Source organism: Myodes glareolus, chromosome 5, assembly GCF_982192425.1.
Source record: "Myodes glareolus chromosome 5, mMyoGla1.1, whole genome shotgun sequence".
Classification (NCBI taxonomy): domain Eukaryota; kingdom Metazoa; phylum Chordata; class Mammalia; order Rodentia; family Cricetidae; genus Myodes; species Myodes glareolus.
Genome location: NC_142030.1, coordinates 15,932,796 through 15,958,014, shown reverse-complemented (window position 1 = coordinate 15,958,014; position 25,219 = coordinate 15,932,796). Strand labels below are relative to the sequence as shown.

The 25,219-nt window shown below is 42.7% G+C and overlaps 1 protein-coding gene and 1 long non-coding RNA gene across 2 annotated transcripts in view; one reads left to right on the top strand and one right to left on the bottom strand.

The window, feature by feature from the left end:
- Positions 1-25,219, bottom strand: part of Smyd3 (SET and MYND domain containing 3) — a 555,905-nt gene that overhangs the window by 443,788 nt on the left and 86,898 nt on the right. Inside the window, exon 2 of the mRNA XM_048436460.3 lies at positions 5,574-5,637. Within this exon, the coding sequence (XP_048292417.1) occupies positions 5,574-5,637 (64 nt within the window). The remainder of the gene's footprint in view (positions 1-5,573; positions 5,638-25,219) is intronic.
- LOC148121986 (uncharacterized) lies at positions 1,862-5,410 on the top strand. Its single transcript, XR_015737842.1, has 2 exons — positions 1,862-2,246; positions 3,831-5,410. It is a non-coding gene; the product is annotated as an uncharacterized LOC148121986 (long non-coding RNA).

Genomic DNA, 25,219 nt, shown 5'->3' with positions numbered 1-25,219 from the left:
AATAAGACAGCACCTAGCACCCAGCAGATAGCTAACAAATATTAGCTCTCAGTACCCAGCACCCAACAGATACCTAATATTAGCTTTCAGCACCCAGCAGATACTTAACAAATATTAGCTCTCAGCAGCACCCAGCACCCAGCAGATACCTAACTAATATTAGCTCTCAGCACCCAGCACCCAGCAGATAGCTAACAAATATTAGCTTTCAGCACCCAGCACCCAGCAGATACCTAACTAATATTAGTTTTCAGTACCTAACACCCAGCAGATACCTAATATTAGCTTTCAGCACTTAGCACCCAGAAGACACCTAACAAATATTAGCTCTCAGCAGCACCTAGCACCCAGCAGAGACCTAACAGATAGTGGCTCGTATCAGTGCAGATTCAGAAACTGAAGACTGACCTTGTGTTTCCTATGATATAATTTAACTAGAAAGTGGCAGAAGTAACATCAGAACTCAGATCCTCTGATAATTTTGTATATGGAGTCTCTTCCATTAAGAACATCTTATTTGCATTCTAAAGAGACTAATTTCAAAGGCAAAAATGAGATGGCAGAAGAACCCCTGAGAATAATGGTCTAGATTCCAAAGGAAGAAAGAAGAACTACACATAAGTGCCTGTGCACATAAACACACAAGCAAGCACACACACAGCCCAAAATATGAATGAGGATGGGACACAGACACAAAAGTTTCAATAAGACTTTTTAATGATATAATTTACTAGAGCATAATTATACCTCTTATTAAATGATTAATCAAAAGATTCGAAGAAAAGGTCATTCTGAATGTTAATTATACATCCTTAAAAGAATTCCAAAGATATTAGCAACCATATTCATTACAAATTAATTTAATCTTTAGGAAGGCAATTTGGCATTATCTTTAAAATTCAAAATGCATATATCCTTCTACCAAAAAATATGATTAGAAATTTATCATGAAATTAATTTTTAGAAGTACACAAAAAGCTACAAAATAATGTTGGGTATATTATTAATAATAACAAGTTTGGGAGAAAATTTAAACATTCATTAATAAGAAAATTATGATAATGGAAAATAATCTATGTGTTTATGTGTATGTGTATATGTATATATGTGTGTGTATATACATATAGATAGATAAAATGAAATATATTTGGTGATACAAAATAGTCTCTAAATATGAAAACAGAAATCAAGACATGGAAGAACCGGAGCCAAAACAACCTGTATCTACTTTTATAAACATATATATATATATATATATATATATATATATATATATTCAAATATGTCTATACAAAAACCTTAACAGTGGTATGATGGTTTAAACTGAAACGCACCACCATATGTTGGGTGTTAAAGTACAGGCTGGACCCGCAGCTGGTGCTACTGGTAACTGACTGGGTCATGAAGGCACTGATGTCATCAGTGAAATAATCCACTGAATTCACAGCTAAAGGGGAGACTAGGAGAAGTGTTGTGGGAGAAGTGGTAGCTGGTGCCTGGCTTTGACTACTTGCCCTAACAGGAACATATACATAATTATGCCTGTCTCTATCTCTCTCCCTTTTCCCTTTCCTTCCTTTCCCTCCTTTTTTTTGGGGGGGGGGTTGTTTGTTTGTTTGAGTGTTCTGTTTTGTTGTTTTTCAAGACAGCTTTGGAACCTGTCCTGGAACTAGCTCTTGTAGACCATGCTGGCTTTGAACTCACAGAGATCCACCTGCCTCTGCCTCCCAAGTGCTGAAATTAAAGATGTGGCCAGACTCCTTCCCTCCAGCCTTGATAAAGCCTATTCAAACTACGCAAATATTAAATTTAAAACTGAAAGAAAATAACAAGTAAAATCACCATTTTGGTTTTGTGTAGAAGGCTGCAACCACACTCTCCACCATAGATGGCGCTGCACCGCCAGGTGAGCTAGAAAGCTCACACGTGTTGGTATTTTTCCACTACTCCCAAGGTATCACCTGGGACTGGGAGCAGTTGACCAATCCAAGAATGACACGTCCAAAGCAGGGTCTGTTTCCTTTATAAGGGATGGGTTCCATCTTATCTAGGTCTCCGCCATGTGGCTTATGCTCTAGCTCCCAAGAGACATAAAGCTTTTCTGCAGAAGGATCCTATGTGTACCGCGTGGTTCTTGCTGGCAAGACGGTAGCGCGGGACATCTGGTGCCATACCGGGGAAGAAGAAGAAGAAGAACTTTGCACCGCCGGAGACCCCTTGGTCACAAGGAGGATTCAGAACTGCAGGTATGCATGCTTAGAGAGGTACGTTCTAAAGTCCAGAGAGCATATCAGAAACTGAGCAGCAGTGGGAGGTTGTGCGCGCACCCAGATAAGTTAAAAAATGACCCTCCGGTAAAGAATGGGGGAGACAGAAAAGAAAATAAGTTAAAAAGGACCCCCCAATGATTCTAGAAAGTAAAAATGGGGGAGAAGGCTGATTTACAAGGTCAAAAGCTTTATGTTATGTTGTTCATGTTGTTTTTTATGTACTGGACAGGAGAAAGATATTTGAATTTAGGAACTGCTAAAAAAGGTAGTTTAAATTTAAAACATGGGCTTAAGAATATGATGTTTTGGCGGAGGGGTTCTGTTTTCGCCTCCACGGAGGATGGGAGCCTAAGTATGTGCTTGAGATCCACATGGTTTGAATCACCGAGACCTCCTGAAATGTTGTAGTGTATACCCCTAAGAATGCAACGGCCCAATAACAGCAGGAAGCAGCCAAAGAGACTAAACGACGCCCAAATTCCCTAAAAGATTAAATGAGGTCCTTTCAAGCCTGCTTCTCTGAGTTCAGCTTTGCTCCGTACACCGGTTTGGGCTCGGAATGGGTGCAGCTGCGGCTGGAGCGGAGCTTTGCTCTGTGGCTATGGTGGGAGGCATGTTGCACAGGCTCAGTTGGTGCCTGGCCTGGAGGGTGTCACGTACCGAGAATGAGAGCGGTGCTACAAGCTGCCAGGCCAGAATTGTACCTAATTGTACCTTGCAATGTACCTAAAACTGAGGGTCTCTGAGGCTAAAATGGCTCTGGTTCCATTTGGCTAGCTAAACGATGCTGACTTCAGGCAGGGCTGGTCGTATTTATCATAATAAAAGCGCAATTAAGGTTTAGACGCAGTAAACAGGCAGTACCGTATTACATCTACATAGTGCGACTTAAGTTTTTAAGAACTGCTTAACATTTTAAGAACTCAAGTCCTCCTAAAAGATTGCTGTGTATACGCTTGGCTTGTCTGGTGTTTCGGGTTCCGCAGGGAGATGGATGCGAAGGGCCCTTGGATTTTGGGGTGATTGGGTCGTTGGCTGGATCTGTGAGAGTTTACAGCCGCTTTTGCTGTGGCACAGGTGTTGAGAGTTGGCTAGTAGGGAAGCGGCCCTGTTCGCCGCCTCTCCCATCGGCCCCTTGAGCCGCAACGGCTCTGGCGCGGACCTTGAGATGTTGCCGGCCTGTGCCGCCTCGGTCTGAGTGTCGGCTCCCGCCACACTCCGCCACCAACACAGCCTCAGAGAACTAGGCTAGCCCCGCGGGGAAGGCAGGGGCGCCTGGGGATGGAGCCACCACTTCCTGGCCTGGGACACGCAGAGCCGTGCAGCCGCACACAGCCCTTGGGTGGCGGGCGGGCTCTGGAACCCAAGGCCACCGTACTGGCAAGGAATACAGGAGCCAATAAATCTTAAATCTAATATCAACAAACAGAGACCTGTAGATCTCTAAGTTCAAGACCAGCCTACTTCCAGTACTGACTGTGCTAAATTTTTACACTGAGTTTTTTAATACTCTTAAATGTTATTTTGGGAGAAGAGTTTGTTTATGTTTTTTTTTTCTAGGAATGCTACTATTCATGCTGTGGATTCATCTGTCCAGAGGCCTGAGGACAAAGCCTCTGCTATGGAGCTGTCTAACCTGATTGCTGCGGAGCTGACAGGTTCCTGAGGGATGGTCCAGCTCCTGCCCTTAGTCTGTCAGTTATTGCTATGCTGTTGTTGCTATACATTACAGTGTTATTGTTGCTATGCCATTGCTGTGCTGCTGGATTTCCCCTTGTTTTGTCAGTTATTGCTTGCTATCAGTTTCCCTTATCCTGTCAGTTATTTCTGCTAAACACTATGGGTATCTTCAAGACAGGTTACAAAATGCCATGGTTATTTAAATTAAAAATTGGATAAATATCTATTTAAATAAAAAGGGGGGGAATAATAAAGGAACTGCCCCCGATGCTCTATTCATTATACATTTTTTAAATGGCAGCACGGCCTATACCATGGAAAACAGAGACCCTCAATCAGGTATCTACCACAGTGGCTACAGCCCTGGATCAGCAGGCTACCATAGATACATCTATTAGAGGTGAAATAATGATTCTTAATTAAAGAATTGACCTAATACAAGAACAAGCTTGCCTAATTGGGCTATAAATGGAAAACTCCAGCCTTATGTGTGACCAATGTACCATATGAGAACTTTATAAAAGTGGCTAACTTGTCCCGATAATTGTCTTTGTATCTTGCAGGAGAATTTTGATGATTTGCTGTCCTCCTTGAGATGGTCCATCGTGACAATCAACTCCACGCGAGTGGACATAAGCCTGGCCAAAGGATTCCAGTCCTGGATTGTGTCCTTCATCTCCTACTTCAAAGAATGGGTGGGGGTTGGAATGTTTGGAACAGTCCTATGCTATGGAATAGTGTTTCTCCTCTGGATGGTCTGCTGACTCAAATCCCAAAGCCATAGGGATAAAGTGGTTTTTGCTCAGCGCTGGCTGCCCTAGAACAGGGAGCCTCTTTTGATATGTGGTTATCTATGTTAAAGCAGTAAGGTTTAAGCCAACCAGCTCCTGCACCCCTAGGACTGTGGTCCATTACACAGGGTGGAGTGCTTGGCTTAGCTAGCCCTGAAGGTTGTCGAGCTGAAGAGCATCGCACAGAGAATGGCCCTCTCTGAGAGATAAGTCGCTCTGCTTAAGGGTTTCCTGCCGTATATTCCCTTTCCCAGAAAATTGGCAGAGGGCAGGCCGGATAGGTTCCAGGTGTCATGAGCCTAGGGACAGATTCCGTGTAAGCCCATTTTAATGTTTTCATTTTGGGAAGTGCGACCTCTATCTTTACCTTCCGAGGGAGTTGCCTTTCTGCAAAGAAGTAAATTAGGGGGAGATGTAGAAGGCTGCAACCACACTCTCCACCATAGATGGTGCTGCACCGCCAGGTGAGCTAGAAAGCTCACATGTGTTGGTATTTTCCACTACTCCCAAGGTATCACCTGGGACTGGGAGCAGTTGACCAATCCAAGAATGACACGTCCAAAGCAGGGTCTGTTTCCTTTATAAGGGATGGGTTCCATCTTATCTGGGTCTCCGCCATGTGGCTTATGCTCTAGCTCCCAAGAGACATAAAGCTTTTCTGCAGAAGGATCCTATGTGTACCGCGTGGTTCTTGCTGGCGAGACGGTAGCGCGGGACAGTTTTGTCTTTTAAAAAGATGAAAAGGGAAGCAGACAGCGGCCATGGGTGTGACCGAGAACAGACGCGCAGGAGGACGATCTGAAGCCTGGGCCGAACAGCTCAATAGTCTTACCTGACACTTGGCACTGCAGTATTTGGCGATTCGGCATTGAGAACACCGCATCAGCTTTTCCTTCCTGTTAAAAACAATTAATTCCATGTCAGAAATAAATGAGAAACAGGTATGACTGAGCAAAGAACACACAAGCCAGCACGCTGGCACCACCAGTTCTGTAGAGTCCTCACATAGGAGGCTTTAACACTTAGACTGGGGGGGTGGGGCTGGAGTGATGCTGCTCAAGCATGATGACTGAGCTTGGACTCTAAGCAGCCACATAAAAGCTGGGTTTGGCAGTGTGCACGTATATCCCCAGTGCCAGCAAGAGCAGAGGCCAGGTGGATCCCAGCGCATGCTGGCTACTGTCAGCCAGCCAAAACGGTGAGATCTAAGCTCAGTGAGAGACCCCGTCTCAAAAACAAGGTGGAGGGCAATAAAAGAAGCCACACAAAGGTGACCTCTGGCTTCTACGCACATGTACAGGCAAAAAGACGCAGTGGATACACACACACGCACACGCACACGCATGCGGGATTGTGATATCAGGTTGCAATAATACAGTTATTTCCTCTCAGTTTGATGAACATCTCCATCTTGATGCAGAGCGGCTCTGATGACCCTCAAGAGGTCCAGCCTATTAACCCCTCACACAGGGAGAGGACCAGACTATGAGGTTGAGGAGATCCTGTCAGATTCATCATCCTTTCCCTCAGAATTCCAATCACCACCACATGAGTAGAGGGTTGAATAAGTCAGGGCTTCTCTGTGGCACTACATGCCGCCTACACGCCGCCTACACACTGCCTAGTGGATATCCTGATGTAGCTGCTTGTGAGTCACCCAGGTTCCTGTAAGTCACTCAACAAATTCACCAGTTCAGCAAGCCATGCTTGGGTGGAATCCTTTCTTTGGTTGTCAGTGGCCTCTCTATCTTAGGTGACTAGTTCCACACACACACCCAAAGAAAAGGACATACAACAAAGATATCAACATAATTTTAACATGCTAACCATTTTAAAACATAGGGCCCAGAGGCATTAAGAAAATTCACTTCTGGGGCCTAGGGACATAGCTCACTCAGCGCCTAATATGTATGAAGTCTGAGATTCAACCCCTACTAACAACAAAAAACAGACTATTCACATGTTGTACAATCAACATTACTGCTAATTTTCTTTTCAAGCTAAATTTAATTGATATATAACAATATTTCTATAAAACTTCTGTTCATGGGAACATTTCTCTCTCCATAGGGAACCCCAGGTCAATACATCACCTGGACAAAGTACAGACTGGGCTTCTCTTATCTGAAATGTCAGGAACAAGACAAGTGTTTAGGATATGAAATTTTTCTGATTACAGTATTTTAATTGAGATGAGATGTTTTAGAGATGGGAACCAATTCTGAACACAAGCGTCACTTACATTTCTCACATACTTGGTGCAGAGAGCCTGAAGTGACTGCATTTTTAGTACTTGTGACTGAATGCAACCTGATACATAAGGTCAGAATGAGATTTTCCCTCATCGTGTGAATGCTCAAAATGTCTCAGACTTTAGAGCAATTTAGGTTTTTCAGTCATCTGATTGTGGATTCCCAAACTGTATTCTGTACACTTCAAATATAAGAAGACAAATTATGAGTCATCTCCCCAGATCGCCGAAATTATACATCCTAGGTATGGAGTTTATCAAGCTTCATAACATAGACTCCTGCTAAGAAGTGATTTAGAAGCTCCATTAAATCCTATTCAGACAGGCAGGATTAGGACTGGGATGCATCAAGGCTGTTTTTCCCAAGTCACCTGAGCAATTACAACAACAAAATCAGACATTGAAAAGACCAAACCATAAAATTAAAATAGCAAGTCTGGTAACATTAATAGTGACCAAGAAAGAGAAGAAAGTGAACTGGTGGACAGAGTCCCGGCAGGTCTACGCACCAACGGTCAGAATGTAACAAAGTCAATGGGAAAACAGAGACGCAGTGTGAACATTTACTGGTGTGCTGGGCATGGGGCCATGCTCTGTTCCTCTAACTCATGCTTCACTTGGAAGAGTCCTCTAAGATGAGCAGTCTTACTGTGTCCACTTTGGAAATGCTTAATACATTTCGAAGAGATCAAAAGTAGATGCTAGCTGGGTGTGGCGGCCCACACCTTTAAACCCAGCAGAGACAGAGGCAGGGGGATATCTGTGATGGTCTACATAGTGAGTTCCAGGACAACCAGAGCTACATGTGAGATTCTGTCTTTAAAAAAATAAATAAATAAATAAAAAAGACAGAGAAATGAAGAGAGAGAGAGAGAGAGAGAGAGAGAGAGAGAGAGAGGCTACAGTAGAAATTAGCTAGGGAAGCATGAGGTGCCGTGCAAGGTGACAACAATCTTACTGAAAGTGAGAACTTGGTCATCCGCTGCCTTTCCACCGGAGGGTTAACTGGCTGAAAGCAGGGCATGGCATGGAGAGATGCCAGGGAAAGAAGGGTCAAATTTTTCCCACTGTAAAAACAAAGCTGCCAAATTCTACACACTAAACGGCAAACCAAACCAACCAACCTGGCCTGAAGTTTTACTTCGAACCATCACATTCTACTGCCACTTATGAAGAAAACTGGAGAAAAATTGAATTCACTCATGCTTCAAACAAAAAGGCACGCAAGATGGGAAAAGAAGGCCACATCAGGCAAACTATTAAAAAAAGCCCATGTGGTCAGATCAATAACAGGAAAAGGTTAAAAGAATCATAAGTGATAAAGGAGGTCAAAGGGTAATGATAAAAGACCCCAGTCAAGTCACTAGCTACCATGTAGTCAGTAATAAATATATCAAGTCTCAAAATATATAGAGTACAAATAATGGACCTTTAAGAGAAAAAATGACCAACACACAATTAAGTTAATATTTGGAAGGACCTTAAAACAATGTCCAGAATACTGGAAGAACCATGCAAGAGGTAGTTATTATATAAAAATGTGGAATAATGTATATAAAATGTACAATAATGTATACAAAAATACAGACTCTCTACTGGAAATTCATTGACCAAGCAAATAAGGAAAAAGTAGCTCGGCAAGTCACTTGCACCTGCCATGTGGCTGTGCCGTCACATGACTTTTTCTAGCATCACTGGCCACTCCCAAAAAGTACCCAGGAGAATAAGTAGTACCAGTCATTTCCTCTACCAATAGAGATAAGAAAACATTTTTTTTTCAAGACAGGGTTTCTCTGTAGCTTTTGGAGCCTATCCTAGAACTCGCTCTGTAGACCAGACTGGCCTTGAACTCACAGAGATCCACCTGCCTCTGCCTCCCAAATGCTGGGATTAAAGGCATGTGCCACCACCGCCCGGCATAGAAAACATTTTTTTTAACATATTTTTCCCCAAAGATTTATTATTTGTTATGTTTACAGTATTTACAGTGTTCTGCCTGCAGCCCAGAAGAGGACACCAGATCTTATCACAGACGGTTGTGAGTCACCATGTGGTTGCTGGGAATTGAACTCAGGACCTCTGGAAGAACAGCTGAGCCATCTCCCTAGAAAAGTTTTTTTAAGAAAAGCAATAAAGTCTCTTCTGGATATGTGAGACACTCTTCTATATTGTCTGAGGAACAGAGGAGTCACGATGAAAATTGGGAGATATATTTTAAGTAAATAATGAGGGAAATACCCAAACTTGTACTAAAATAATACAGAAAATTTTAACTTTAAATATTCATGTAAAAGAAGAAAAGCTGAAACTAAATGAGCTAAACATGCAAATCAAGAATTTAAATTAGCGCCAGATAGTGGTGCACATCTGTGATCCAGGCACTCAGGAGACGGAGGCAGGAAGATTACCTCTGAAGCACTATCTCAAAACACAAACAAACAAATAACAAGAAAAAAACACATTTTATAATAATAGAAATCCAACAAAGGCAGAAAGTAAAAACTAAAATTGTAAGACAAATGTTTTAAATGAAATAGCACATAACGCTACAACAGACCGGATTAGTGAAGCAAGAAAGTTATTAACCAATAACTCCTGTAAGAATGTTAAGAATAAGTAGGACTGTAACCCAAGATTCAGTCGTGATGTGAAACAATGCTGGGGAAACAACAGCTGCAAGGGGACTTTCGGTGTCCAGACTTGGCCACAGGCTCTCACACTACCTACATCTACAAAAAACTCAAAATACAAGTGGGCAGAAACAATTGCCAATGGCTCTCAGATATGACTTAAGACAACGGCTATAATTATAGGAGGAAATAAGGGTCAACAGTCAGTCTTCTAACAGACCGTAAGCAAAAGTAACCCCGTAACATCCCAAAGATAACCAGCGCAGAGGGTGATGAGTCAGTCCCAGGACAGCCGGCAAACGTGGGGGAGGGTCTCAAAGAATGAAGACTGTCTCCGCCCTGCAAGCCTCCGCTGACTGTACGGGCTTCTCTTTGTCTACCTCATTCAGAGGTTATTTCTGTTGCCTGGAAATAAAGATCCCCATCGACACAAAGTTTTGGTGTTTACTTCTGATAAATGGTGAATGGAATCGAGATGTCTACATCTACTGTCATCAGTGACGAACAGCGGCCAGGACCACACCTGCTCGGCGGCGCATCCTAGCGCAGCATTGTCGCGAACTACACAAGATGACCCAGGCAACAGAAGAGTTCAACTGCTGCTTGCTTTGGCCAGAAATCCCACAAGGAAGCCATCAGATGGTCACAATTTTTATAAACAAATAAATAGATTTTAATTCTCAAGTTCCAAAAACAAAGCTAACTGACTCTAAGGAAAACGTTGTGAGTGCTTGTTTAGAGCAGCCAGGGATTCCAAGTGGAGCCCACTTTCCTCTTGGGGTGCGCTTGGGAGGGGGGTAAGGACCCCTGCTGAGAAGCTCTTGAACAACAGAAGAAAAAGGAGGAAGACAAAGAACCAAGGCCTGCAGGCATTTTAGAAAACATTCTCCTCTCTCTCTCTCTCTCTCTCTCTCTCTCTCTCTCTCTCTCTCTCTTAAGCGCATCAAATGAAAAACAAAGCTGTACTTCTTCAAAGCAGCAGCGAGAAATGCATACATCAAATCAAAACCAGAAATAACTAGTAATCTTCCAGAAAAGAGACCACTTATTTTAGGCAATTCCTGGGACTAAAAGGAGAAACACTGAATGAAAATGAACGAAGAACAGGTTTTTATGTAAATCGTGAGGCTTTTTCCAAATGTGGCAAAACACAAGCAAAATGCCCTAGAAGCATAAGGCTCCAGGTGATTCCATATGCCGGCGGAGAACCTGCTGGGCGTGAAGGAACCACGGCACTGCCAACGGCAATGGCCTGGGGTCGCTGCCTTCTTTGAGTCTCCGGCTCCTGTGTAAGCAACAAACATGAACGAGGTTGGAAGATGATGCAAGTTGTGCACATCATCAGGGGGAGTATGGTTGTCCTGGGGTAGAGCAGTGACGAGTGGTTCATTTTCAGGTTGCAGGCACATCCCTTCGCAAGGGCGTTATCCCAAGGGTGGCAAGGGTCCACTCAGAACCAACATTTCTCTCATAACCGAGACTTGACTGGCTATGTTGAAGACCAGAACACAGACATTTCAATTTGCCCACAATTCTTAGCACGTGCACCAAAACAATAAGAAGCCAAAAATGGTGATTTCTTTCTCAAGTTATTGAGAAGAAAAATCTGTGAAGAAAAAAAAAAATAGGTCTGGGATACAGCTTGGTTGGCATATTGTTGGTGGAGCACGCAGGCCCCTTGTGCTGGCTTCCCCAGCACCCAGGAGCCCTGTGTAGAAGCACAACCCTAGAATTTCAACATGAAAGAGGTTCTAAGTAAACAATCCAGTTTCCCAGTAATGTACCTGCTTCGAATTCAGAGGCAAAATTTCCACAGGATGATATCACGCATCAGTTATCTTGAAATGTGGATGAACATCCATGAAGAGCCACTGATTCGCAACTGAATGCCATATGCACTCACACCCCATTTCCTATCTTTCATAGAAATATCTCATTGAAAGTAATCTGGAGAAGTTAGGAATGTACAAGGGACAACAATGACAAACAGTTTCAAATCTGTTCTCCCTCTACTTACACTTCTAATTAAAATAATGTTTAAACTATTTTTACTAAAATAAATAAGATCTTTTAAAAGCCTACTCTCTGCAGAACTCTGTTGTTCGCCAACAGGTTTTGTTTTGGTTTTGGCTTTTGATTTTTTGCTGTTTTGTTTTATTTTAAAGAAAAGGCAGGAACTGGAGAGATGGCTCAGTAGCTAAAAGCATTGGCTGCTCTTGCAAAGAACCCAGGTTCAGCTTCTAGCAGCTATAAGGACACTCACAACCACTATAACACCAAACCCAGGGGATTCAGTGCCCTCATCTGGCCTCTGGAATGCCTGTGGTACACATACATACATGCAAGCATTCACACATACACATAAAATAAAACAAATAATAATTTTTTCAGGTTTTATTATTATTATGACTATTATTATTAAAATTTTTCACCTCCTCCCATTTCCCTCCCCTTCCCTTCATTCCCCCTCCCTATCCCTCTCCAGTCCAAAGAGCAGTCAGGGTTCCCTACCCTGTGGGAAGTCCAAGGTCCTCCTCCACCCCATCTAGTTCTAGGAAGGTGAACATCCAAACAGACTAGGTTCTCCCAAAGCCAGTACATGCAATAGAATCAAAACCCAGTGCCACTGTCCTTGGCTTCTCAGTCAGCGCTCCTTGTCAGCCACGTTCAGAGAGTCCGGTTTGATCACATGCTCCATCAGTCTCAGTCCAGCTGGCCTTGGTGAGTTCCCATTAGATCAGCCCCACCATCACAGTGGGTGGACGCACCCCTCATGGTCCTGACTTCCTTACTCATGTTCTCTCTCCTTCTGCTCCTCATAAGGACCTTGGGAGCTCAGTCCAGTGCTCCAATGTGGGTCTCTGTCTCTATCTCCATCCATCGCCAGATGAGGGTTCTATGGTGATATGCAAGATATTGATCAGTGTGGCTATAGGATAGGGCCAGTTCAGGTGCCCTCTCCTCAACTGCTCAAGGAACAAGTTGGGGACATCTCCTTGGACACCTGGGAACCCGATAAAGGAATTTCCTCCCACTTATTCATAGCGATACTGGAAGATGCAGCCCAGGGTCAAATCTAGGGAGATTCATAGGTTAGCCAGTGTCCTGAGTGCAGGAGCTCCTGGGGTACACTCAGTAAGTCCCTTCTCCCCAGGATAGCGTGGGCTATGGCTGATTTCTACAACAGTGTAAGCTACTGAAATATACACAAGAAATTAAATTGTCCAAAATTAACAGTTAGTTACAAGTCAATAACTACATATGAGTATAGGTGAGACTATGGTCTCTGGAACCAAAGGAATTCATGGGAGCCCTCAAATGTTAACTGGTCGGGAATCATTTTTTCCATGGGTGGGAAGAGGAAAGAGTATCTATGCCACCAAGACAAGAAAGTAAGTTATCATGCAGAAGGAAAGAAGCTTCCAGAATTCACCTAAAAGACAAAGACAAGGCAAGAAAAAAAAAATGGTTCTGTGGTAAGGATACTTGCTGTTCTTCTACAAGACTCGAATTAGTTTCCAGAACCCACGTCAGGCTGCTCACAACCTCTAACTCCAGCCCCAAGGGATTTCATAACCTCTTCTGGTCACCACAGGCACACACACATGCACGCGTGTGAGTGCACACACACACACACACGCACACGCACACACACACACACACACACACACCACAGAGAGAGAGAGAGAGAGAGAGAGAGAGAGGTTTTTAAAAACCATGTTATCTCCGCCTTTCCTTCCAACCCTGGCTTATGCAAAACCTGCTTGAAATGTCTTATATGGAATAAACTTCATCTGTAATACATATGCATATAATATACTTATTGTATAATGATTCCCCTACTTCTCTAGAAATCTCCCAGGGTGACCCATCGTGGAAGATAACTGATCACCCCTGAGCCTCTGGACCCAGGCAAGAATTCTGACAACTCGGGGAAGTCAGGAGGGCCCCCTTCTCTGAGGCACACCCACCCCTGAGAAACATGGCCTGAAATAACTCAGAAGCAGTGCTACAGTGCAGCATTGGGTCCTTACGTCATCGGCCCTCGGGTTTATGACCCACACCCAGTGGCCATCAGCAAACTGAATAAAACCTCAAAGCCCAAGGTTCACTGTGGGGCTGACTGACAAAACAGACCTGGGGAAAGAAATCTGGGCCACGAAACAAGAGAATTGGGTAAAACTTACGATACTTACAACTGTCAGGGAAAATACTGACTTGGGCAAACTGACTTAAACACTACACAGCTTAAAAACAGTTATAAAGATGATTCTATGGGTAGAATTCCTAAGAAAATATTGTTCACACTACTGAGATATAAAATGGTGTGTGGGAAGATGCACATGAGGGCTTCCGATGGCTACCATGAGCAGCTCTCAGGAATAAATCCCATGAAGAAAAACATATTTTCTTTACATGGAGAAAGCCAAACATAACTAGGTAAATAAAGTCTAAATAGATGCTTTTCATGCAAAAGACCATAATAATAATAATATATCTTTACAAAATTTTCATGCTTGTATCTTTGAAATCTAAGCATTAGGATTCATTAAAAATGGTAATGCTGTGTGGGCAAATGCTTGGCTGATTCTTCGTGGAAATTCTACACTATGAGAAAAAGATTATCTCGATTAAAATCATGCTATTCTTCCAGAGTGGTGAAATTACTATAACTCTAACTAAATGAAAGATGCTAGCAAATGCTAAACATAAGACCTCCCTTTGGCTTGAATATTCAAAACAATTTAGAGACAGAATCTTCTGTTTTCTTGTTGCCAAATCGTAATTATGCTGGTTTGGGCCCAAAGGCCTTTTTCAAAATTAAAGAGATTCACTCTAGCATCCATATAAACTAACAAATGATTTTTAATACAAAGCAACAGATGTGGTCAAAGAATACAACTCCATGAGAAACAGAAAGCAGAAGTGATTTGGGTTTGTTTTCCTGTGTTCCCTATCAGCCTGTCTCACAATTCTAGCATATAAAACAGAAAATAAGAAAACATAATGACTAATATTTCAGGGCAATTGAATCTCCTGCTCACTGGCACCAAACCCTCCTGGAAGGGAAGCAAGCAATTTAAATCCTTACTAAGTCTTCAACAAAGGGATGGCAAGTATCTGGGTCATGCCAGTCAGGGGAGGCGGCTAACCACTGGGACCTGCCCTGTCCACTGTCCTCAGATCCCTACATTAAAGCCATTGTCTTTACGGCCAACGGGTACACAAACTCCAGCGTTCCTTGAGGGACCACAGTGAAACCATGTGGCCTGTGCACACGATTGTAGGGGGAGCAATGTGGTGAAAGCTCCTGAGCCATCGCAGCCAAGATCAGTTGAGCAGACAGCGTGTGCAGAAAGGGTCACAGAGAAAAGAGAATTCGGAGAAGTCATGGGCTGCCCAAGACCCGAGTTCAAAGAGAAGAAGTCACTTTCTTGTGGACGGACGATTGAACAGGAGTGGGTGTTAGGGCTGTGGTAGAAGAGAGGGAAGTTAATTCCTTCAGAAATCTGAGTTCGTCTTCTGAGGTCCAAGCCTACCAACTACTAACAGGCAGGTGTGTAAACTTTCTTAGCTCACTTCCCTTCATGGAAAAGCGGGAAGGCGTGACTACTATGCAGACCATGGCAGATGATTACAAAGGGAATACGAAAAGGTACCAACAGGATAGCTACCACGACAGACAAGCAAATCGGCTAAGGTTAGCTACCACAACAGACAAGCAAATAGGCTAAGGCTATCGACCATAGGAGACAGGCGAATCACCTAAGTGCATTTTCAAATAGCAGTAATTTCCTCTAACTCTATGCCTTATATGGCATAGATAATTTCATTCAAGGTGATATACCACATCAGAAAGGAGGAAAAATAAGGTTTTGCATGCCTCTCCCAGGGCTGCTGAAAAAGCAAAATCTACATGTGTGCAGTAGTGCTCACTCATTCAGTTTACAGGCATCACTTTAAAACCCTCAGACCAAGAGCAAGCGACCCTGGCTTTAAATGCTGCCTGGCTTCCAGTGCTTCCTTCCTTGCTTCCTACAGGCACCAAATCCTCTCCCCCTGTCCATTTTAATTCAGCCCCATGGCTGCCTAGGCTGTCTCATCAAGGTCTAACTTGGAAGCAATAAAAATGTTTTGTGAATCTTTCCCTTATGGAAATTAAAGCCAGGGGAGACTATTAAATCTTCAATGATATTAAAAGGCAATTATGACTTATACCTCCCATTTGCTGTGTGCGCGGATTCTGTAACAAGTTGAGGAGCAAATTAACATTCTTTTTCGAGAGCACAGGTTCCAACTCTCCCCATTACAAGAACAATCGTCTGCTACAAGGTTTTACAAGTTGTAGGTCATGCTGATAGCTAGTAATTGAGAATTGGTGACACTCTTGATACTGAAGTATGCTAGGATGGTTTTTCTAGCAAGACTTACACACACACACACACACACACACACACACACACACACACACACACACTGAAGCCAAAAATACCAAAAGAAGGACTTTTTTTTTCAGTGATCCTAGAAATCTTTTCAGCCAACTCTAGAAATACAACTTTGATATCCTAAACGTATTTGGTTCTCCCTAAATCTTAAAGTCTAAAATGATAAAAAAAAAAAAACACCTCTGGCTCCGCCCAAAGATTCAAATCAAGTACCATTTAAGTATTGCTAACATAGACACCACACATCATAAATACTGAAAGTACCACAGGCAAAATTCCACTGAGCTCTAACATAATGGTTTACATCCAAAAACACAAGCCCTGTGTGTTTGACTTATTTTTTACTTTCTAAAGATTTTTTTTTCCTTTCCTTTCCTAAGTGCTTCAGACAGAACCCAGGTTCACACACAACCTAGGCAAAGGATCTAGAACCAAGCCCATTTACACACCCATTCACTGTAATGGACTCTGTTCCACGAACTGCTTGTTTATGACTCTCATCCAGTCAGTGAGTATTCTCATGGAGCATATTTTGCTGTGTATGTGCTTTATAAATTAATTTCACTAAGCCTGCACTTCTCCCTCAGCAAAGCTCTGAAAGAATTTGGTGTAATAAATGAATCATTGATGTTACAGTCACATTAACCTGGGATTGAGTTGTAGTTTACCTTTAGCTATGAAACAGTGGGCAATTTAACCTCACTGAACTAAAATAAGAGTAAATAACAGGACAGGTTAACCATACCTTAACAAATAATCCAAAATATGAAGTGCTCTGAAGTCACAACATATTTAAGTGTCAACCATTTGGTGAGGCTAGTATCCCTATCTAAACAGTCTTTTGAAAACTTTTATATACTTTTATCTGGAAGAAAAGACTCACTGCATTCATGACTTCGTGCACTGCTGAGAAAAACACCTGACACAAGCACCCTAAGGAGAAAAGGACTATTTTGGTCTAGATTCAAGAGTAAAATCCATCGTGGCGGGAAGCAAGGGAAGGATTATTTTGGTTTCTATTCAAGGGTAAAATCCATCGGGGTGGGAAACCACGGCGGTAGGAGCATAATACGGGCTGGTTATGCTGCGTCCACACTCCGAAAGTAGGGAGACGGGTGCAGTACTCCGCTCTCTTCTTCAGTTTTATTCAGTCCAGGACCCCAGCCAACAGAATGGTGTTGCTCACGTTTAGGACGGGTATTGCAATCCAACCCGATTTATCTCATCTAGACATTCCCGCACAGACATGTCCACTGGTTTATATCCACGGTGCTTCTCAATCTTGTCAAGCTGACCAATCAATATCAACCACTCTCAAAGACAAGAGAGAAGCAAATATTTTGGGGTTTCTACCTAGACGATAGAAGAAGCTAAGAAAATGTTAACACATCAACTTTCTCTTCTCCCTACACATTAGGCTGCTATGAAACATCTTTCAATACAGAGAAGATAATTGCCTCTTTTCAGGTAAGTTCACCCATTTCTCCACAAAGCAATAGCCTGGTTTATTGCTCATTTATAATAGTCTCGGGAGATGGAAATTTGTAACTGATCAGCCTTGACGAAACTGAAAGAATCCCAATAGCAGTAAATTAAAGCATCCATTTCCCCCAAGAGAAAATTAGAGAAACAGTTTTTAAAATACCATTACTTGAATGCATTTTCAAAATTATGTGCTACCTTAAATGGCAAAATTTAATTGTGTCTTAAAGATCTCCTTTTAAATGTCACATCCTTCCCGTTGTTGCTGTTCTTCCTTCTACTGGCCCATTTAGACGACTGTGGAATTTTTAGCTAGTTATACAATGGGTTGCAGAGGGTTGTGGGAATCGAACTTGGGTCATCGCTCTTGCATGGCAAGAGCCTGTGCCTGCTGAGCCATCTCATTGGCCTTTTTACTTAATTTTATTTGTTATTTTCTTAATAACTTGCTACTTCTACAAACTCGAAAATGATTTTTATGGCCGTGTTTTTCTCTCAATGGAGTAATTTTGAAATCAAAATGACAAGTAAAAATAGAAGATGCTTTAAAATGTGTTTTACAGTGAATTTTTCAAAGTGCATCTGTCTCTCCCAAAAGACAGCTGCCATGAAGTCTGGCGTCCCTGAATACTTAAATTTACAGTATAGAGTAAATTCCAGAGAACCGCTCTCTGATTGGGTGGCCAGAGCTCCTGCCCTCACTCTGCATCGAAGCATGGCCTCTGCATTGTCTTCGTTCTTTAGTTTCTCAGTACCTGACATCTAGCTAAGCAATTGGCAGGTAACCTAATAGTCAATGAATGAATAAGTGATGTGGACACTTCAGCCCAACGAAAATCTTTTTAAAAAGAAAACATGCCACTTTATACAGAGACATGACATTCACGTCCCTACTCTCAAATGTCCCCTCAGCAGTCATGAGAAAATGCTGTCACAATGGCAAGGCCCCAAACCCCTCCTATCAGCTAAATAAAACCGTAGCAAAATGAAGACAGCCCCTATGGTCACACATAGACATGACGTCCACGCTATGATTCCGGAGACATTTCAATTTCTTAGCCAGCCCAGAAACATCAAGTGCTCACCCATTCAAGCCAAGACTTCCGGACTCCCACTAAAAGTGAATGTGGTAACAGTATGTAAGTATCGCTTTCTGAAAGGAAACCTCCAGAGAACAGGAAGCCAGGAGGGGGTAGAAATTAAGAAGTCATGTAGAGCTAGGCATGGTGGCACACACCTTTGACCCCAGCACTTGGAAGGCAGAGGCAGGTGGATCTCTGAGTTCGAGGCCAGCCTGGTCTATAAAGTGAGTTCCAAGTCAGCCACCAGGGCTACACAGAGAAACCCTGTCTTGAAAAAAAAAAAAATGAAAAAGAAGGAACGGGAGGAAGAGGAAGAAGAGGAAGAGGAAGAGGGAGAAGAAGTGTAGAACACTCTCAAGCCATAATTCTCACTTCACTATCTTCCCGGAAATACAAAACACAGGCGGTTGCAGAACTGGCTCACATTACTGAAACACCACAAACACTTTTAGTCCTCGGCACAAGTGTCTAGAAACTACTTGTGTTTATATGAAGTGAAGCTATTAATATTTCTCTGCAGCAGTAACTACATAAAACAAGGCCCAAAACAAACACAAATCAAGGAATGGCGTTTCCGGAAGCTGTAGTGTGTAAACAGCTGATTCCATACTCATGAATGGGCTTCTTCACTATGGAAGACCCAAATAGAATAAGGAATGGAGATGTGTGAAAACTGTTTGGTTTTATTTCGGGCTCCTTCTGCTGTATCATATTTCGCAGTGACGAACATAATGTTTTACTCCACGTGTGGGAAAGCGCTAGGTTATTAAGGATCTCAAAGTAAAAGGAGCTAAGCCAGGTTTGGGACAGAAGTGTGGAGAACTTTTCTTTCTTATACCAAATGCCTCTGGGTAAGCTCCTTGGGTACCATCATTAGTTTTCCATCATCCACTTCCCATAACTTCAAAAGGATACAAGCAAACATCTCCCTTCTCTTTCAGAAAGTGGGCATTACCTGCCAATTACCTATCCACTGATTCCTAGGAACTAGGAGAGACAGATTTCCTCTTGGGCTCCACTTTTCCTGATGGTCCTTACTCAGCTGCAAACTCTTGTTGGAGACGGTGGCTTTCTGCTGACACTGGAGATGACTCTCCAGACAGACACGGCCGCTGACAGCAGTCACGGGCTGAGCTCCTAGGTGGGCAGCGCCTCTTTGGGTCACTGCGCTCATGCAGTGCTACTTAAACATGCTGGGCCTCAAGGATCAGCTCAGTCTTCTCCATGAGGCAAAGGTGAGGACGAAGCCTGCATGGATGACCTCCAGATCCAATCAAGAGGCATGGACAAGAGGCTCTAGTCTCCAGCACCACCGAGGGAGGACCCTGAGGGTCTCACTTTACCCTGAATATTTGCTTTCCAACACCCTCATACTGTCCACGATGCTGAGGCCATTGTATATGAACGAACTCCTGTTTATCATCCAGGTCGTCTACAAAGCCTTTCGTAATCCTCCACCTAGTCTCTCAGTCCAGCTTCACATGCCTACCTAAAAGAACAGGTCACTATCTACTTGCCATTCTGCTAGCTCAGTCTAAAAGATTTCTGAAGGGAGACATTTCTTTTGTTAATTCGTATTTTAGACTCTACCAATAAGATAAAGCATGTTAGGTGTCCAATAAGGTCTTAGAAGAAATAAATGAGCAACGGATCATATGGAGCACAGACAGAACTGGTAGAACTAGGAACTGAAGATGAAGCTTAGTTTTCAAGTTCTCACTGGAGAAATGAGGAGCAGTAGGAGGCATTAACCACGTAAGAACTATCACAATAACCAGAGCCGCCACTCTGACCATCTCATATCCACTGGCTCTCTCAATCCTTACAGCTCCGCTAGGTCAGCACTAGTTCAGCACCGTTAAGATAAAGGGGACTGTCTCTAGAAGAATATATATACAACAAGCCAGTAGGCACATGAAAGTCATTAAGCATTACTAATCATTTGGAAAATATCAATCAAAAAGCTCAAGAATATACTCTTTGAAACCCGCGAGAAGAGATAGTAACAACAATTAGGCCTGTTCACATGGCAAGGATTAGAAGGCTCTGAAAGGTTCAAACACAGCTGGTAAGAAAAGAAAATGGAAGCAGTCTGGCAGTTCCTCAAATGTTAAACATGGAGTCCTCCTGTGATCTAGCAGATTGGCGCTGACAGCTAGCGGAACAGGTTTCAAGGGACAAACGGATTCTAAAATTGGTATCAGCAGCACAGCCCCACAAATTATACAAAGCAAATGAGTGGAATGAAAGGGACATGAATTAAATCGCATCTAAATGATTTTTTAATTAAGTTTTAAAAATAAATCACTTGCCCGTTGTAGGAGTTACTGTACAGCAGAACTTGTCCGCTGTAGGAGTTACTGTACAGAAGAACTTGTACGTGGTAGGAGTTACTGTAGGGCGGAACTTATCCACTGTTGGAGTTACTGTACGGCAGAACTTGTCTACTGTAGGAGTTACTGTACGGAGGAACTTGTCAGGAGTAGGAGTTACTGTACAGAGGAACAAGCACTGAGCCTGGCCTGATCCTGCCCTCTAATTAGAGAAATGTGTGAGTGGCTTGCCTTCTCAAACATTTGCATCCAAACAGGTAAACCAAAGCAATGCATTTTAATGAGCATTTTTATTTATGTAGTTTTTAAAAGATTAGGAGCATGAAAAAATCATGGTGTTTAAGAGAGCTCTAAAAACAGTCCTGCTTAACTTCTGATCTACTTTCTACCCTTTGCAGTAAAACTGTAAAGCAGCATCAGCCACTGGAGCGGGCCCTCCACATGAATTCTTCACCTCTATCAGCCTGCAAAAACCTGCTTTGGGTTCACCGGATCCCAGGATTCTCCCAGAGGTCAGAATATTCGAAAGATGGGAGCCATACAAAGTACAGAAGCCAGCCCTAGTTCCATAAGGAAATTGAACAATAAACACAGTAGCAATGAACTCATGAATTTGTTACGCTGTGCTATGTGAGACAGGCCATTTGGTCACTTGTCAAAGAGATCCATCTTGGCCAGTCAGGCTCGAAGCCAAGAGAGAGGTTCTAACTCCCTCCATTTCAAAACACACGACAGCATTTCAAAACACACACAGCATTTCTGCCACTACTCCACACAACCAATCAAGAACGGCGACACAGATCTGAAAACATAACCCTTCACAGCGAGGCAGGCTCTAAGTATATTAATACGTAAGTCCGTGAGCACAGTCAAGGTCCAAGTACAGAGATATGTCATTTGGCTCTGTCCCTGAAACGTTATCCTGCACCGGGAACAGAGACCTCAGTGCCAACATCACTCATGCAGGTCTACAGGGAAATATTTTATTTTTCTATTTCCCTTCAAACTGAGACAAATTGACGTTTTCCGAGGAGTCATTTGAATTGCCCTAAGGAGCTCTCTAGAAGTAAACAGGACCAAATCAGGGGCTGTCAGCTGCCTTTGAAAAGTTGGCCATCTTCACTGATGGATTATAAGCATTAGTAACTACCACAGGAGGGTGGACACCAAGGGACTAAGGGTTCCAATCTCCACCTCTGTGCTCTGCCTTCACCTGAACAATAGCTGAGGTGTCCAGACACTTGTGTCGGGTACACGAGTGTACAGATGGCTTGTAAACCCTGATTTAATGTTCTGAGGAGATGGCTCAGTCAGTAAAATAACGGCTACCTAAGTATCGGGACATGAGTTCAAACACCCAGAAACCATGTAAAGGCATGCTCTCCTAGAACCCCAGAGGTAGAGCAGAAGAAACAGACCCCTGAAGCTCACTGCCAGCCAGACTAGACTAGCCAAATAAATGAACTTCAGGTTCAGTAAGGTAGAAAGCGAAAGAGTAAAGACATCTAACATCAACCTCAGGTCTCCACACACAGGCAGACATGAACACATACACACGACGCACATAACACACACACATGATTTAAACAAGCAAGGTGAGTGTCCTGGGTAATCTTCCTAACTTGACTGGACTTAGGACCATCATGGAAACACCACACACACACACACACACACACGATTTAAACAAGCAAGGTGAGTGCAGGTAGTCTTCCTATCTTCATTATCAACTTGACTGGATTTAGGATCACCATGGAAACATGAATCCTGGGAATACCTATAAAGATGTTCCAGAAAGGTGTAAGTGAAGGCTTCAGGGAGGCTCACCCTGAGTGAGATCCGAGACTGGATAAAGGACGAAGGGACACTGAGCACCAGCAGTCCCTCTTTGGTGTCCTGACCGTGGGCACAATATGACACCATTACTTACCTGCCAAGATGGCCTTTACCCTCAAACCCTGAGCCAAAATAAACCAGGAAAAAGAATCAAGATGAGAAAGATAGATGTCTATCCATAAGGATTTCTTTTCTTTCTATTTTTTTAAATACTACCAGGCTACAAACTGAATTGCAACACTTACTTATGTATTGATAAAGACATGTTGCCCTGGAGAATTTATTATAGAGATTATGCGTAAGGCTTTCACGCATAACATCAGGCTGGCAATTGCTTGTGTAAACAAACAAAACTCGAGCAAGGACGTGAACACCTCTGACTGACAGATTGACAGATGGTCAATAAGGATCTGTTCTCTCATTGCATAACGAGTCGTGACCTCGAGAAGCGTGAGGACTACGGCTCTGCTCATGAGTACCTTGAACCTGAACCTTTCCCTCTGTTTTCCTTAGATTCCATTGCCAAACAAACAAACACAAATGCTACACACCTCAGATGCACAGTCCTTAGAAATGTCTAACTGCACGGCGGCTGATCTTAAGATAGTCAGAAATGTGGTCTTTCATTCATTCCACTAACAGTTGTTCACCAAGCCAGAGACCATGACAGAGAGCTAGAAACAAACGCAGAACAAATAGGAGCGAGCCTGCCTTCCACAAAGCTCAGCCTAGCAAGAGAATAATTTTATATAAGTGTATTAAGGGATTTTTATAAATAATCCTGGCAGCTACTCCCATATACCATTTGCAATGAAACATTTTTGGACCTTTTTTTTTTTTAAGATAACTTGAGGACTTAGAAGGATGGCTCAAGAAAGCCCACCTGGCTTGATTGCCCAACATCATAGATAAATAAATAAATAATGTTAGACATTCAAACAACATTAAGAAACAATCTCATGGCTGGCATTAGTCATTAGCTGTTACTTACAGCTCCTCACACTAGATGCATGTCCAAAAGAATAATCCTTGCCTCTTCCAGACAAAACTAGCTGAGACAGAAAAGTTGGGATATTTTGAAAAACAAATAGGAAAGCAGCCATGGTGAATGATATAAACCGTATAATAAAAGACTCAAAGTGGTTTAACATTACTTCACTGACCTAAACAAGATTAACAAAATTTTGACATACACAGTGTCTAAGCATGCATCCTTCCGAGAACCCTGAGGAGAACGCCTCTATGTGAAAGGAAATTCTTTCTGGCACTTCCTGTCCTTTTCAGACACTCAGAGCTCCTGAGTGGTGATGTTTATGATACTGGTCAAAGTTAATGAATACAATTTTAATTTTAAAACTGTGTTTGAGGTGGCATACCACTACGGCCTCGGATGGGCATTTCCATAGACAAAAGTGATCGTTTTTAAAATAAAGCTTCCAGAAACTCAGAGCTGAACTGTAGGTAGATGACAAGTGATTCAAATAGGAAACAATAATAATGTCAAACTCCAAAAGTTAGGGAGTAAATATACAGAGATCCAAACACTGAAGCAATGGTAGTTCTAGCCTGGCACTTTAAGATTGTTCATAGTACATCTGAGCCTAGGGAAAGAAAAAAAAAAAAAACCCTAGAAACAAAACATACCACCTTTATCCTTTGTTTTTCCAACAGAGTGGTAAAAAGATAAACTTGAGGTATTCTTATTTTCATTGTAAGAACATTACCTCGATATGCTTGCATTAACAAATCAGGCTTTTGTTTCATATCAAAATACAGGTGTTTATCCACCCAAATGAACAAATCCAAGATTAAACTTGATAATTACCTACTTTCCTAATTTATTAAGCTTCATAATAAAACGTGAAGCAAAACTGTTCAAACCAGTTAAACTAAGTCTTCGTCTGCTAAGATGATTAACACCGCCTTCTAGGAGAAGATCTGTCATCGGAGCACGTGATACCGCTGTGATTTCGGGGCACACATTCCTCTATCCATCACACTAAATGGAAGGGTAAGAGAGGTTAATAGAGACAGAGTGTCTGTAATAGTCTCCTGCATTTCATCCTCGACTCAATAGACTCCTGTGATCACTGAGCTGTTTGTGGTGTTCTTATGAATCAATGCCGCCCCCTTGACACCCTAGGAAGAGATTAGGGGCCACTGTGTGAGCTGGGAGGCTCACCTTTGCAAGTTCTCCTCGGGCTGATCTGACGGTTCAGTCCGTGTCAGGCTTCAAAACAACTGACGAGCAGGCAGAGTTTTAATTAGAGGCTAAAATGGCACTGCTAAATACCTAAATAAAACATGAGCAAGGACAAGAGCCGCTTGCAACGTGCAAGGCCAGTGGTCCCCATTTTCCAAGAAGAGATTTTTTTTCTATTCAACTTCACAGTCACTAGGGCTATAGGAGCCCTGACCTAG